General features: G+C 42.3%; 1 protein-coding gene across 3 annotated transcripts in view; it reads left to right on the top strand.

Moving 5' to 3' along the window:
• The first annotated feature begins 3,884 nt into the window (after positions 1-3,884).
• Positions 3,885-17,083, top strand: part of agap1 (ArfGAP with GTPase domain, ankyrin repeat and PH domain 1) — a 202,457-nt gene continuing 189,258 nt past the window's right edge. For 2 of the 3 annotated variants that reach the window (XM_034045625.3, XM_059034002.1), the window contains exon 1: positions 3,885-4,820. In XM_034045625.3, coding sequence (XP_033901516.3) covers positions 4,658-4,820 — 163 coding nt within the window. In that variant the 5' untranslated portion in view covers positions 3,885-4,657. The remainder of the gene's footprint in view (positions 4,821-17,083) is intronic. The other variant, XM_034045626.3, reaches the window with a different exon arrangement.

Genomic DNA, 17,083 nt, shown 5'->3' with positions numbered 1-17,083 from the left:
TGACAGAACTCCGTAACTAAGCAGGTCCCCTTTTTTTAAGTAAAAAAAAAAATAATAATATTAAGCAAAAATTGTATTTTAAGTATGTTGTTAAAAAGATTGTTTTGAAATTCAAAATGCATAACCAAAAAAAAAAAAAAAAAAATAGAAAAATACCCTTAATGTTTCATGTGTGTTTCTGAAATGAGAAATGGCAGGGAACTAAAAACGAAAAAAAAATGCGTTATGATTATGAATGAATGAAACAAACAGGTTTGGTATTTGGAACTGGAGTCTTACCCTTAAAATTGAAATGAAAAATAGCTAAGAACCCTGGCTAAATTCCAAGTGCAGTGAAACACAATGTGCGCCTGCTAAATGGGAGCAACACATTTCAGGAAACTGGATGTTGCTTCTCGGTGTGTATAAATACATCGTTCATAAATAAACACGTGAAAATATAAAGACATTGTGTGGGAACAAAGACAATCAAGTAGAGCTGATCATTTTAAAGATACAACCTTTAAACATTTCAAAATTGTCAGAAACTGCTGTCTGAGGGCAACCAGCTGTTCAGTGCAATGCGATGCTCGGCACCTGCATCTGAAAAGTTTACTTTGAAAAGGCCAGGGTCTGATTATTCTCCGGAGAGTCTGACTGAACTGCAACCCTGTAGTATTGATTCCTGCCAGCAATTTAACTCTTAATCTAACTAACGATAAAAGCACTAGAGCATCTGCAGAGCTGTGTTCTATTGTCCAAACAGGAAACTGAGCCTGGGCTAGATTTGAACTGTTTAGCTGTTCTGTATAGAGAGCTAACATGCTTTCCCACCCACATACTCTTACCATTCTCATCAGCCATTATTATCAGATGCTTCCTGTTAACAGGTGATTGCTGTTCTGTTGGATGCTGTGAAAGGGTAAACTGTGTATTTGTAGCCTGGTTATCAGATGCTGCAATTGTGCATGTTTAACTGTGAATAAATGAACCAGTAAGTACAGCTGTTTTGAACCTCTCCTCTCCCAGCTCCCTGTTTGTGCTGGCTGCTGGTTGGTTGCTGGTTGCTATTTGGTTGCTAGTTGTTATTTGGTTGCTGGTTGGTTACTGGTTGCTGATTGCTGGTTGGTTGCTGGTTGCTGGTTATTTGGTTGCTGGTTGCTGGTTGGTTGCTGGTTGGTTGCTGGTTGCTAGTGGGTTGCTAGTTGTTATTTGGTTGCTGGTTGGTTACTGGTTGCTGATTGCTGGTTGGTTATTATTATTATTATTATTCATTTCTTAGCAGACGCCCTTATCCAGGGCGACTTACAATTGTTACAAGATATCACATTATACATTATTTCACATTATACAGTTATCACATTATTTTTACATACAATTGCCCATTTATACAGTTGGGTTTTTACTGAAGCAATCTAGGTAAAGTACCTTGCTCAAGGGTACAACAGCAGTGTCCTCCACTGGGGATTGAACCCACAACCCTCCGGTCAAGAATCCAGTGCCCTAACCACTACTCCACACTGCTGCCCCTGGTCACTGCCCACTGCTGCCACTGCTGGTTGCTGGTTGTTATTTGGTTGCTGGTTGCTGGTTGGTTGCTGGTTGGTTGCTGGTTGGTTGCTGGTTGGTTGCTGGTTGCTAGTTGGTTGCTGGTTGGTTGCTGGTTGCTGGTTGCTGGTTGTGATTAGGTTGACTGTAGTACAGTGCATGTATGATACACAGGGCTGGTGGCACTCGTACAGCACAATTGTTTAATCAGTTCATACAAAACCAATAGGTGATGCAATGCATCAACACAAGAGAACAATAGCTCTGCAGTTTGCAAATCTGCTCATGGAATTTAGATTCCATCTATACATTGCAATTACTCGGTTTAATGTGTGTCTACTATACTGTTTACACAGGAGCATGCTTATATCATGCTTAACCTTGCTTTCTTGTTGCTTGACAATATTTTTCTATGATTTTACTATTTTGCATTAAAAGAATACTTTCTATTCTGTACATTTTCCAAACATGCATTGTGTTCTGTATGGGTCTCTATTGTCGTTTCTGCTGAGGTCATTGTTTGTGATTTCCATTACATGAGAGTAGGTGTTAAAACTTCATGCTAAAATTGGACTCAGCTGTCGCCAAGATAAGCACCAACTAAGACATAGCTTATTTTACTGTGTTTCCTTCCATCTGATGATGTAGATATCCTTCTGCCTGGTGTTGATGGCTGAAGTGTGATGCTGGCTCCAGGGATCAGCCTATTTTGCCTCCCTGGCACATCAGCACACACAGCGGCTGCAATGCTGGCTCCAGTGATAACCTACAGTGCAGCCTCTCTAGCACATCAGCATGACAACCATCTGGACTGAGCTGAGTAGAGTACTCCTCTGGGGTTTTCAAGTGGGCACCTTCCATCCTTGGTGTTTCGTCAACTAGCCCTCGAAGCCTTAAGAGGGCTTGACAGTGATTCTGGCGTCCCAGCATCACCCCCCTCAATCCCCCACTCAGTTAAGCCCAGCATCTTCCACAGCTTCCTTTGCCGCCCATTTTCTTCCAGTTTTTAACACAGGTGCTGCCTCACTCACATATTTGTTGTGTGACTCTACCAATGTAATTTCCAATCGAACCTTGGCGCACTTAAACTCCTTGGTTAGAGCTGAGACTGGTAGCTGCAGTATTCCTTTACCATACAGTCCCACTCTGCTGAGGCAGCGTGGAACTCCTAACCATTTCCTGATGTATGAACTGATTAGCGCTTCCAGCTTCTCTACTGTTGTCAAGGAAACCTCATACACAGTGAGTGGCCACAGACGTCTTGGCAGTATACCAGTAGACCAGAGTTTCAGTTTGCCCGGTAAAGCGCTGCTGTCTCTGCTCTTCAGCCCTTGCACTGCTTGTTGTCTCACTTCTCCTACACATTTATATATATATAGTAACAGCATAGGGGAGGGGGTTAAAGCCTCCCTTAAGGAAAACATGTGCGGAATGCACATTTGTTTAATTTAATTGTATTTGCTTTATTGTTTAATTGGTTTGCTTTATTGTTGAATTTAATTTGTTAATTGTTTTATTATTAGTTATCCCATGCACCTGGTAATTATTGTCAAATTAGGACCAGGTGCAGGGTATTGAAAGATAGCAGTCAGTTTGCTCGGGGCTGCTGGGTGAGGCAGGAGAGGTGCTCTGCTTCCGAGCAGTCACGAAGAAAAACGTAAGCGGTGTAAACCTGAGTGGGTTTGATTTGTTGTGTTTGGTGGGAAAACGGCTTAGCCGGCCTACTTGTAGTCAGGGTGTTCCCGAAAGTTTAATTAGTGCTCCGAAAGAGCTAGGTGTTTATTTTGTGTTTATTAAAAAAAGCGCGTCAGCTCTTATAAAAATCCATTCCTGTGTGTGTTGGGTCGTGTTTCTAAAGGGGCAACGAACCCGTGTGGTTGCAGTTCCATTTACTATATATATATATATATATATATATATATATATATATATATATATATATATATATATATATATAATTAGTGCACATACACAGTGACTGGTGGGGATGTAAGCATTGCATTTCTTATTTATATATATATATATATATATATAGAGAGAGAGAGAGAGAGAGAGAGAGAGAGAGAGAGAGAGAGATACATACACACACACACACGTATAAATGCATGGTATAACTATAGTAAAAACATGGGGCACTGCAACAATACTGTGATAAATTTAAGGGGTAAATAATCCCAAGAACACACAACTAATACAAACGAATAAGCACAACGCATAGAGAATGCGAGGATTCTGTAGTTATAGATTTGTAGGTATTTTTACTACATTAAATTGGAAAATAATACTAATATTACTACTACTCCTTATAATAAATCATCAGCAATTACTTCAGAGAAATGTACAAGAACTACAACTCCCATAAACCAACACTGCACTCCCCATCCAGAGACTGACGTTTTCCAGGAGGCGTGCAGGGAATGGGCTAGCGCCGTGACGTTCGCAGGATACTGTGGAGCTGGGGGCTGCAGCAACGGAGATTGCACCCGTAGCTGGAGTGGAGCTTGGAGAAGATTCCTCTGGATTGTTTAGCATTTATCATCGGATACAGAAGGGGCGAAAACAACAGAGGGATTGCAATGGATCAGCGGATATCAAGAATACCGTGACGAGTGCAAGAAGACATGCCAAGGAGCTGGTAGCCACTGATTTACCTGGAGCCAGCCCTCCTCTTGTTGGCAATCAGAGGTTTTTTTTGTTGCCCCCGGTGACTTGTCTTTTCCAGGGAGAGTGCAGTGTACTTACCAGTAGTACTTAGAGAGCAGATCTATATTTGATTTTTTTAACTCCAGTTTTTGGCGTGGCTCTGTTCAAAAGCCAGACCAGAGGTGGCTATGGAGTGGAGGCAACGGGCCGCCTGGAGCAGGAACAGTGGCATCGGTGGAGCGGCGACTCCTTCTGTGGCGCAGAGGCTCTGATCTGCGGCTACGCTCTGTGGAATTAACCGGCGGCAAGGAGACGGAGAGAGAAAGATTAAAAGAGAAACTCCGCTCTCAACAAACAAACCAAAAACATTATTAGCGTTTGCAACGTGGGATTAAACGCTCTCTCCTCTCCACCAACATTTAAAATAGAATTACCTGTGGTATTTTTAGTAACCAAAACATACAAATAAAAAAATACTATCCCGAGAATGAATTATCAACAGCATTTGGCCAACTCGGCCGCTATCCGGTCTGAAATCCAGCGATTCGAGTCGGTGCATCCGAACATCTATTCCATCTACGAGCTGTTGGAGCGGGTGGAGGAACCGGCGTTGCAGAACCAGATTCGGGAGCATGTCATCGCTATCGAAGGTAAGAGAGGCGAGCATCACTGACAACATCATTTTGATGTATCTGTGTCGCACATGCACCGCACGCTGTGTTTTTAATTATGCACTGACTGGAGACAGTGCGGTAATCTACTTGTACAGCAGTTCACTGTAACAGTAAACAACATTTGGAAAACGTGTACATGCAGTCAATTTCCACACAAGAACCCGACGTTATTTTGCATACAAAAAATAGGACGTACAAAAACAAAAGTAAAATGTGCATGCCAAGGAGTCGTAACTTGAGTGATGCATTGACAGGTGTTGGACATTATTTTGTGTGTTTAGGTGCTAAAACCATATCAAAACCCGTTTTGAGGTAAGTACGAATAGTGTATTTTATAAGGAAGATTCATGGAGGGGGAGACGATAAACAAGGCATTCATAGATCTTTTATCTTTTGTGAAAGGGCTTCTCGCGGCCGGGTCTTGACCTCGGCTTTTTACGCTGATGTCAGTGACGTCTCCCGAATACAAATGATGAACGTTCTTTCTTTTCTTTTCCAGCAGTAGCTCTTCTTAGTAAGTGCCAATATCCTTTCAATTATTCAGAGTTCACTGGGGTCGTGTGTTTTGTGTCTGGAATCTGCATTGTGCTTTACAAGTTAAAAGGCACTGGTCTGTAAAATAGCTTCGTTATGTTGTATTAAATCTGTGTTGACAATAATACCTGCCAATAACAACAATCATGTTATGATGCAGCTAGGCGGAGCATATATAGGGCTGTCGTAAATACCAAGTAGATGTGGTGATGTTGTCATCAAAGAAATCTATACTGTGTTGAGCAGATGGTATATGCTTGGGATTATCAAATCGCTGTAGCGCTGGGTTTCAGTTTAAGGTTAGCAAGAGCTGCAATGGTAATGTGATGTGTCTCCTGCTATGGTTGTGGTGATTTTAAAGTTATGGTGACTGCACACTCGTATTGCAAACTGATATTGAAGAACACTAAGGTGGCACGATTTTTTATCATGCATTTATCAATTTTGTCTTAAAGAAACGTTTGACATCTAGTTTTTAAATTGCTTCCATCAAGCTCAGGGATGGAAATAAGAATCCCATTGCATAGCAGTTTGATCCATTCCTGGTTTTACTTTGAGTTTAATAAGAAAACACCTGAGCTTGTTACCTTTACGCTGGCTAGTCAAGCTTGTAGTAAAACCTGGAATGGGCAAAGGTGCTATGTAGCAGCAGTCTTATTGCCATCCCTGAAGCTTGTTTGCATTTAATTCCAGATATGCTTTAAATCTGTGCAAACCAGCTGCAGTTCTTTTTTTTTAACTTTTGAAATGGTTTAAGTATTGTGGATTTAACATTGAATATGCCTGCCTGTCGACATTGAGACACAGGTGTAGCACCCCAGTTACATAGAAAGGATGATGCAGGCACACCTGTAATGTGAATTTACAGTGCTTAATGTGACCCCTTTAAAACCTGGAAATAACAGAGAGTAGGAGTGATTTCTTTTTTTTTTTATTTGTTGGAAAAATAGCTACTGGGCTGGCTTTAGTGTAATCTCTCTCTCCTCTCTCTCTCTCTCTCTCTCTCTCTCTAATCTGTCTATATCCTTTAGATAGCAACTGGAAATAATGTAAGTCTTACAGTATCACAGAACAGACAAATGGGAGTGCAGATAAACTTCTTTTTTTTCAGTCTTTTTGTTCTTTTAAAGCTGTTATTCCTAAAAAGATGTGAGTGTGTGAATGAGCTCAATCAGGATTGCTGAGTTCCAGGTTGAGTTACTGTCTCGTCACCAGCAGCAGCCCTTGCAGAAGCAGCAGGCATGGCTCTTTGTCAGCGGTGTCTTTGCCACACAGGGCAGGGGGAGAAATACATATTCTTTGTTATGGATCAGTAATAGTAAAAAAGCCTAGCACGGCTGTAAAATTCAAATTCCTATTCCAATCATTTTACAACAAAGGCTTTATTGAGCAAACAAATAGTGTATACAACTTAATGTCATTGTCAGGTAACCTGATAAAGCCGATGGCATGAACCTCAGTAAAGACTATGACGTAAATTTGAATAGGAATTGGAATTGTTTAAAAGGGAACTGTCTGTAATTACTGTAAGATTATTTAATTTTATGACACATTATACTGTACAAAATATCCTCTCGGGACCATTGCATGAACTGTATTGTGATACACATGGTATCTTGTGATACATTTTGAGAGGACTGTTTAATACATTAGAGTTGTTAACACAGTATGAATGGCATGCCTTACAAATGCAGTCTTTGTGTACAAGTCGATAGTGTTCACACATGACAGAGGTGGTCTGCTGGCTCAACCCTGTGAATCTCCTGTGCTGTTCATCTGCTCTGTATAGTGTCTGCTCTACTGTAGTACCACACTGTGCATTAGGTTCAGTATTGTCAGAGCTGTGATTCAAGCTGTGCGTCGTAGAACCACCCCAGGGGCTTTTTAGCTTGGTCAGCCTTCCCAGTGTTGTTCCATAGGGACGAGCACCCCCCACCTTTCTCCAGCCTCACCTGACACTGTGAGAGCCTGCACTGTCTCCCCCAGTAACAACACCACCACCACCACCACCCTGCACTGCACTCCACAGTGCGCCTGCTGTCTCTTCACTGCTCCACAGGGGCGGTGATGTCACCCTGAGCCATGTCAACAACTTGCCAGCCTCTGTAGACAAACCTTTCAGCCTGCCGGGTGTCTGAACATTGTAACTTCATTTAAAACGTTCCCTTGTAGTTTTTAGAAAGGTGGTGCAGTCTGTGCTTGAACAGTGCAAGTCTTACAGTGTCACAGTGAATCACTGGTATTGAGTATAAGTATATTATTAACAGGCAGGAGGATCGAATCGTTCAAATCTGTGACCAAAGAAGACAAAATAGGATTTCGAGTTGTCAAGTGACATCTGATCCTATTATATAGGTAGGTACAGTACCTTAGTTCCAATGTATATAATTGGCACATGGTACAGTAACTTCCCTAGCTCTTCTATATGAACCACATGACTTTAGGCTGCTGTGTTGCATTGTCAGTAAGTTTACAAGTGTTCATGGGTTCACAACTTCTTTTTGATTTTCACTGTCACAATTCCAAGGTCCCTGGAGGCTGCAAATCTGTAGACAGATCTTGGGAAAGACCCATCTGCTTTCAGCCATCCTGACCCCTGCTCTCCCGGGGCCAACAACAAACTATTTCCCTGTGGCTTGGAGTGCACTGAGCTGTTAAATATAGATCTGAGATATAATATCCAATGAGATTAAACCAGTACTTGAGATTTCTATTGATGCTTTTTTATACTCCTTGTAGAGGTGTAACAAGCAGCCTGGGCTCTTTTTAAATGTCAAGTGTGCTTGTTTTTCATGTGAAGCCTCTTGATCAATACACAGCAGCAATAATCAAGGTTGTTTGGTTTCAATGTTCATGATGTAAATACTGCAGACACCCAACAGAGTATATTTATCAGGATGACTTCTGGCCTGCATTCTAATTGTGACATCACTGCCAGAGAGCCTGCTGCTAGAGTGATTATAACATCACTGCCAGAGAGCCTGCTGCTAGAGTGATTATAACATCACTGCCAGAGAGCCTGCTGCTAGAGTGATTATAACATCACTGCCAGAGAGCCTGCTGCTGGAGTGGTTGTGACATCACTGCCAGAGAGCCTGCTGCTGGAGTGGTTGTGACATCACTGCCAGAGAGCCTGCTGCTGGAGTGGTTGTGACATCACTGCCAGAGAGCCTGCTGCTGGAGTGGTTGTGACATCACTGCCAGAGAGCCTGCTGCTGGAGTGGTTGTGACATCACTGCCAGAGAGCCTGCTGCTGGAGTGGTTGTGACATCACTGCCAGAGAGCCTGCTGCTAGAGTGATTATGACATCACTGCCAGAGAGCCTGCTGCTGGAGTGGTTGTGACATCACTGCTAGAGAGCCTGCTGCTGGAGTGGTTGTGACATCACTGCCAGAGAGCCTGCTGCTGGAGTGGTTGTGACATCACTGCCAGAGAGCCTGCTGCTAGAGTGATTATAACATCACTGCCAGAGAGCCTGCTGCTGGAGTGGTTGTGACATCACTGCCAGAGAGCCTGTTGCTAGAGTGGTTGTGACATCACTGCCAGAGAGCCTGCTGCTGGAGTGGTTGTGACATCACTGCCAGAGAGCTTGCTGCTGGAGTGGTTGTGACATCACTGCCAGAGAGCCTGCTGCTGGAGTGGTTGTGACATCACTGCCAGAGAGTCTGCTGCTGGAGTGGTTGTGACATCACTGCCAGAGAGCTTGCTGCTGGAGTGGTTGTGACATCACTGCCAGAGAGCCTGCTGCTGGAGTGGTTGTGACATCACTGCCAGAGAGTCTGCTGCTGGAGTGATTATAACATCACTGCCAGAGAGCCTGCTGCTGGAGTGGTTGTGACATCACTGCCAGAGAGCCTGCTGCTGGAGTGATTGCATCACTGCCAGACTCAGTGTGGCCATGGCGGGTTGGCAGCTCAGTCAGAGAGTTACACAAAGATTCATGTCTGTTATATTGATATGGATTGATGTGGAAGTGCTGCAGCTGTTATTTGTCATCCTGGATGAAGGATACAGCAGAAGAGAAGTACACAGATCCATACGTACAGCACGACTGAGCAGAGTTCAAATGTTTTAATAAGAACTGAAGCTGATTGTCACATCAGTGAGCTTAAAGTGAATTTTGTCCAGTTTGTATCGCTCTGAAGATTTGTACAGCGGAATATTTTGAATTGAATTTACATTGATGGACAGGTTGATTTTGAATCCTGGAAGGGAAAAATCCAAAGCTGTGCAGCAATGTGGCTAGTGGCCAGAGCTAGCAGAGTATCTGAGTTAGTGACGGGGACCTGTTCCTCCTTTTCTGCATTCTCTAGCTCTCTTCATTCCCGATGTGCAGTTCACTGTGAAACACAGCTCAGCTCTTCATTCAGCTGAGCCATCCTCACCTGGGTGACTTTTACCTCCAGTGTTTCTCCAGTGGGACGTGTTCCATGATGTGGTTTTGTTTTGAATGAAAACTGTGTTTCTAGTGGATATCTGCCATTGTTCAACACCGTTTCCAGGGCAGATGCTGAATTTTCTGTGAATTTGATCAGGCTGCCAACCTTTTTCACTTCTGCACCGTCATGTCAAACATCGCCTTGGTTACATTACTACTGTGTGTTTCTAGACACTAGCGGAATGATTTTCAGGAGGTGTACTGTCTTTATTTCAGCAAGTCTGAAGAAACATTCTGTGAATTCAGAATCCGCCTCCCAATAATAGTTAACCTAATGAACCTATCCATCATGCTGAGTTTTATTTTAGAACAAAATTATAAAGATTAAATCGTGTACAAGGAAGTTTATAAAAAAAAAAAAATAATACCCAGCCTTCTTTTAGATCTTGCCCGGTATACCGTACCAGAGTGCACTTTGCCTATTGCACGTAGTGTTTCTCTACTAAATGACTGCATAGTAAACCTAGATGAGAATTATTTTAATTTCTCATTTGCCCTTTGAGCTCTACTGTGTTTCCATTTTCATTTCAAACTCCAGTTACCACCTGATTGCATGTAAACGACTTCTTTACTCCTGATCGGGGACCGCTGTTGTCTCGTTTGTCATTTGTAAAGTGCGCTACAACAGGTGTGTCTTGTACCGGATTTGTCGCCTCGCTTCTAATTTTAAACTGGGGTCTGTCTTGACATTGTGGCCATGTGCTCCAGCACATGTGCGCTGCCCTGTTCTTTATATAGGATCCGCACTCCAGCGCCCATGCGGTGCTAGACTGTACTCCATGCCAGGAGAAGCTGATTTTCAATACACACCGGCTTTCTTCTGACACTGCCATTTGAATATCAGGTTCTTCAAATTCTAGCTGGCTTGCGGTACAGTAATGGTTTGTAAGCTGTTTTACAGTACGTTGGTAATGGCTGACAAGCCCAAGTTCACAGAACCAGTTCATTTGGGATTTTAACCAGAGACTCTTGTACAGTAAGTCCTAACCCTGGACCCCTGGACCTGGACTGCCTCCTGTTACTTTAGTTCCCACTGCATATTATATGTATATATTACACTTGCTGCAGATAGTCCCAGTGTGATGAGTACACAGAGCCTCTGCTTCAACACTGTCCTCCCTTCTGTCCTGCAGTTTCTGTTTCTGCAAGTGATATCTTAACAGCAACACTCTCTGCAAGAAGCCAAGGGGGACCTGTTAGGCCATTTCAGCATTTCCTACATATTTTCATTTGATTGTTCAACTTTAATGAAGGAGCTGTGCTTTTTATTATTATTATTATTATTATTATTATTATTATTATTATTATTATTATTATTATAATATTGCAGAAGACATCGTTTCAGTTTGGAAAGGCTACACTGCAAGAGCCTACAGGTGTAAAATGTAAAAGAACAACAGAAGCGGTTATTATACCGTATATGGCAACTAACCCTGTAATATGTTTACATCACTTACCAAATATTTGATTTGACATGCCTTAATTGAAATTACTGCACCAGTGCGGTGCTTATGAGAAGTCAGTTTGTCTGTATGGTGTGCTTGTGAACCCTGGGAAAAAGTGTTTTTATACAGGCAGGTGGGTTGTGATTAGAATAGGGAGTGTTCTGTTTGCAGCTCTCAGTCGTGTGTGTGTGTGTGTGTGTGTGTGTGCGTGTGTGTTTGTATGCGTGTGTGTTTGTATGCGTGTGTGTGTTTTCAAAAGAAGTGCAAAAGTCCATTTATTATCATTTCAGTTGTGTTCTCATGATCCTAGGTGTTTATTCAAACGTCAAGAGAATAGTGATAGAATTGCGTGGAGGTGGATGAATAGCATATGAATAGCATGCTCCTTCCTCTGGAATCCACTAAAGTCATTCAAATCCCTGCTGAGAGCGGAGACCCTGAAATGTTCAGGAAGAAGGGTCCTTGTTCTACCCTTGCTGTGCTGCTGGGAGTGCTCACTTTGAACGTGAACTGGATATGCACAATGTTGGGCCAGTATCCCTGGCTCCTGATAAGCCCTGTGTTTAGATACAGTGGACGGACCAAACATGGGAATCACATGTTATGTGTAGCAAATGCATTTGTAAAGTCCTGGAATCCCCGCTGCAGACTGTGAAAGAGGGCAGAGGAGCCACTCAGTTTGCAGCTGCTTCACACCCAGACAAATAACACAAATAACTGAGGATTCAAGAGGAACATTCAGAACATTCGGAACATTCTCATGGTGGAGTCAATTCCAATTCCATTTCCAGTTCCTTTTTAAAATCAATTCCCTTTTAATCAATTCCAAGTCCTTCAAAGGAACTGGAATTGATTAAAAAAGAATGGGAATTGATTTTAATATTCAATTGGAATTGAACCCAGCCATGGCCCTTTTCAATAGTTATGGTGCTTTTCAATAGTTTCTTATCTCTTATTAGCATTGGCAGCATTATCCCTGGATCCACACTTCTTGTGTGTAAGATCTTGATACTTGGCCTATACTGGAATACAAAAACAATTTATTTCTGCTATTTAATCCCTTCCTTTGCAGTAGGTCACATTGCAGCTACGACACAGGAAGTGGTTTTGTACCGGGAAGTATAGTATATACATACTTTTACATGTAGGTATGTAAATTATGCACTGTAAAGAGGGAGATTGTTTGTTTGTTTTTCTGCCTCTCTCAATATGACTTCCTGCAGAGTGGAGTGCACTTACTGTGCAGCGGGCTTTATTTTTATTTTCTTTATTTTATTTCTCTCAGAATAAAGCTGCAAGACTTCAGTTTGTGACTGGTGGTCCTTTAATATCATGAGGAAAAATACACAACGCATCGTGCAGACAGAGATCTATTACAATAGCAGCAGCATCCTCTTTAAGTTAGTGATGTCATTACAATAGCTGCAACAGAATGATGTGGTGATGTGTCTAGTGCTAGTGAGAGGTAAGACAATGGATGTTTAAACCTTCGTGCTCTGTTAAGACATTTAAAAAAATAAAATAAAAAGTGTTCAACCTCCTGGTCTGTTTCAGGAGTTACAGTAATGGTTATATGTCTGCCTGGCAGACAGATTATAAATAAGGTGATTTAATAATTTCCCCTAATAATAAAGCTTATGTTGTCTAGTTTTGCTGTGACTTTATTATCCAAGGATAAAGATTTGTTTGTATTAAGATTAAAATGTTTCGTTTTTTTGGTGTAAACAGTCTGTGTGCCAGGGAGAAGTCCCCGCTCTGCATCCCTTTTGTGTGTGGTGGTGTTATCATGAAGCGGTTTCCTGTTCCTGTTCACTTTTTTTATTTATTTATTTATTTATTTATTTATTTTTTTACTCTCAATCTCGATTTAAATCTCTTTACAACTTTTAATAGCATTAGGCAGCTTATGAGACTAATCAAAACAGTCTGCAAAGTAATTTGGAGCTTGACTTAAGGAAATAAGAGGATTGCCTATGAAAAGAAACAAGCTCGTCCCACCTTTTTTATAGCGACTGCTGACATTTTAAAACAAATAAAGAAATAAAAACTCTGACCAATTGCTACCCTGTTACTGTAAGACCAATGACAAGTGGGGAATATGCTGAAACTGTAGCACTGCAATAAGAGAGCACTCTGCTGGGTTTGTTAGCAAGTCAAACTGTTAGTAAGCAGTCTGCGTATATGAAGCAGTTTCATGCTGACTTGTACGGTGGTTTTTGTGGTTGCAATACGCTTCAGGATGTGGTGGCTTGTCTTTCTTGATTTGTGTTTAAAGAAGCGAAACCTTTTAGAAGCATAACATCACTGCGCTCTCCCTGGTAACCTATTAACCCTGCTTTACTGTAGTGTCCATTCCAGAGCATTGTTTCACTGCGCTCTCCCTGGTAACCTATTAACCCTGCTGTACTGTAGTGTCCATTCCAGAGTATTGTTTCACTGCGCTTTCCCTGGTAACCTATTAACCCTGCTGTACTGTAGTGTCCATTCCAGAGCATTGTTTCACTGCGCTCTCCCTGGTAACCTGTGAACCCTGCTGTACTGTAGTGTCCATTCCAGAGCATTGTTTCACTGCGCTCTCCCTGGTAACCTATTAACCCTGCTGTACTGTAGTGTCCATTCCAGAGCATTGTTTCACTGCGCTCTCCCTGGTAACCTGTGAACCCTGCTGTACTGTAGTGTCCATTCCAGAGCATTGTTTATGAATCCACACTTGTGTTGGATTTAGCAGAATGAAGTGTAAAGACGTGCTGCAGTGCTGGTTTTGTGGGAGAGTGCCGTTGCATTACAGTAACTTGGTCTTACTAGTAGATCCTTTAATATACAATATGTTCTCCTGTAAGCTGGCAACTGTACAGTAACTTCAGATGTTTTGGTTAGATATCATTTAGGCCTGCAGCTGTCTGCCACTTGGAGACCTGTACACAAGCTACTTGCTTACAGACTATGATGTATCCTGTTCTTATTCCAGGCCCTTCCACTTACTGTACTGTACACATCAGCATCATGATTCTTTTGAAAGGCACGCTTGGTAAATGGTAAGCAATGTGTTGCAGGCTTTAGATTACTTTACGCCACAGTTTGATCTGCATGCATCACCACTATCTTGTTTTGTATACAGGAGGACATCAGATGATGAGTGCTAGTCTGTCTGTTCTGTATTACCATGCTTTATAAGGCCTCTCTTTTGTAACTGAAACTGGTTCTAACCACAAGAACAGTAAAACGGAAGTCATGGTAATTAAAGCAATTCAAGGGTTAAACAAAGTATTTGTCAGGTGGGCACGCATGTGGTTTTATTTAGACTGCACTGCCTTAAAGAAACCAATTCCATTCACCCATTTTTTTAAAAATTATTTATTTAAATTAAAGTTTAAACATTAAGTTAACATAATTGGCAATACTGATTCATGTTACCAATGTTACAAAATAAAATTGTAATGATGAAATCTTCCTTTATTTTGGACTGACAGTGTGCACTTTTCCCATAAATCATCAGTTGGATCACTTTCATTTTTGGTACCCAGTTTGCTAATGTTTACAAGACATGTTATTGGGCTGATTTTGAATGTGTTTTGTGGTCTCCAGGGATAGAAATACAGTATTGTGCAGCAGTTTGATTCATTCCTGGTCTACTAGGAGTTTAATAAGACACACCAAAGTGTGGGAAGTTGACTAGAGCGGTTCACTAAGTAAACTATAAAGAATTCTAGAATTTCTAAACATGGTAAGAGTTCTAATTAGCGATGTTGATTCTGATGGTTTCGTATTCCCTCACATGCGTGCTTTAGGTTTACATTGTTCTTTAAAGACTGTTTGCATTCAGATGTTTGTGTTGATGCGGTTTGAGAAGTATCTTGGTATAACAATAAGATCCTGTGGGATTACAGTAAGAACCAGGCTAGGATAACAAAGAGTTCAGAGACAGAACGGCAGGGGAGAGCATCTCTGCATTACTGTACAACTTCAGCAAACAGCAGCAACTCTACTGCACCTGATATTTTAGTGACAACTTCAAGACTTCATCAGCCCGCAAACCCATATGAAAGCTGTCCTTTATCAGCGCTGACAGTCCATGGAGTTGTACAGTACAGTGCGGTTTCCTTGCTAAGCGTGTTGCAGGAACTGGGGTGTGTAAACCTTCGCTCTGTGCAGTGAGTGCAGAGCCCCTGTGATTTGGTATTGAGATGCAGATCAGTCAGAGGAAACCGGGCCGTCGCCGCCGCTGCTGAATCCTGTGGTCCCGTCGCGGTCTGCTTGATGTGCAAACCTCCCGTAGATAACGGGATACATTCAGAGCTGCTGCTGCTGCTACCTCTACAGCTAAAAGTACTTTTGTTAAATCTGTCTGCTTCCCTCCCATCCATATCTCCTCTAAGCTACAGAGCCTGCGGTGGTGGTATCGATCCCTTCCAATGCCAACACTTACTGTGCAAGACCAGCTTTTCCTTTTCGATTTGCAACCGTTATTTGTTACCCACGGTACTGTATTGCCTCCTTTACAGTGGTTATTGTCCTGTGTGAAGCAACAAGGTGTGTGAATGGGTGTTATGTACAGTGTTAATCAAGGTTTAACATCATTCAAAATGGCCAAGAAAAATAACAGAAAAAAGAGGGGCTAAACCAAATCCCTGTGAGAAATGAAACCCAGCCATTGTGTGAACGCTGAAGATTTTTCGCTTGCAAGCAGATTTCCTCTCCCCGGCTCAAAACTGGCAGGAGTGTTTTTAAGTGCAGGAACCATCCTGCACTGAACTGCATTGTTCTTCCTCCTCAGAGGAAAGTGGGGGGAGGCAGTACTGAAGTACAGAGATTAGGTGGAGCTGGAGCACCTGCGTCTGTGTGTGCGTGTGAAAGAGAGAGAGAGTTCTGAACTGCAACCAGAGTGTTGGACTGCAGTGCAATCCTGTCCTGAGCTCTTCATGAGGATACAGCTGTGTAAAGGAGGAGGTGGATTGCAAGGACTTGCTGCCCTGGACAATACATGCGCACAGAATAAAAAGAGAGACGGAGAGAGAGAGCGAGAGAAGCACAGTTTGTTCCCAGGATCCAGGGCTTCAAGAACTCCCATTTCCTGAACTACATTTAGGAACTCTACCAGTCTGAGCCTTGACGGCATATCCTCTCCACAGGAGCTGCACAGGTCTGGTGCCAGATTCCTTACCTCCACCTCCCACATGTCTGCCGGTGTGCTGCAGAGCAGAGCGCTCCATCCATCTCTGTCTCGTTGAGATCCACATTCCAGGTCTGCAGCTGTGTGACTCGTCCCACAACTTCCTCAACACATCTGTGATATCCTTATTTCAAGTTCAAACACTTTTATTTCATCCTTTTGGATTCTTCAACTGGGCTGAAGATAATGAAATACAGTAGAAGAGGCTGTCACAAGACCCTGGCCTGTGTTTTCCACTCTAGCAAATGCATAAAGCAGGCAGAGTCTCCTCATGCCTGTTCTGCAGACTCTGCTATTGTATAGTTCTGGAGTTGATTCTCAGGTGTCGTTCATTCCAACCAGACACCTCCTTATGTCCTCCCAGAGCGGTCATGCCAGCAACTAACACAAGCTATTAAAATGGTTTGAACAAGTGTTTGCATTGTCAGGGTTGCTTTAATACCATTAGCTGCAGACATATGCTCACGAAACGAATGACGGTTTAAACACAGCAGAGCATGCAATGTTGGTGCTTCCTGGTCACTTAAACAGTGTTAAATACACAGTCTGTGTGGAATGTGCTGCAGTGATTTCATGATAACGATGAAGATTTGGATACATTAGTTTTCTTGAACCTTTGGGATTTTCTGTTAATAACTGGGAAGGTAATAAG

This window comes from Acipenser ruthenus, chromosome 11 (assembly GCF_902713425.1).
Source record: "Acipenser ruthenus chromosome 11, fAciRut3.2 maternal haplotype, whole genome shotgun sequence".
In the NCBI taxonomy this organism is placed as follows: Eukaryota; Metazoa; Chordata; class Actinopteri; order Acipenseriformes; family Acipenseridae; genus Acipenser; species Acipenser ruthenus.
Note: the sequence above shows the minus strand (reverse complement) of the source record. Positions and strands in the feature narration are given on the sequence as shown.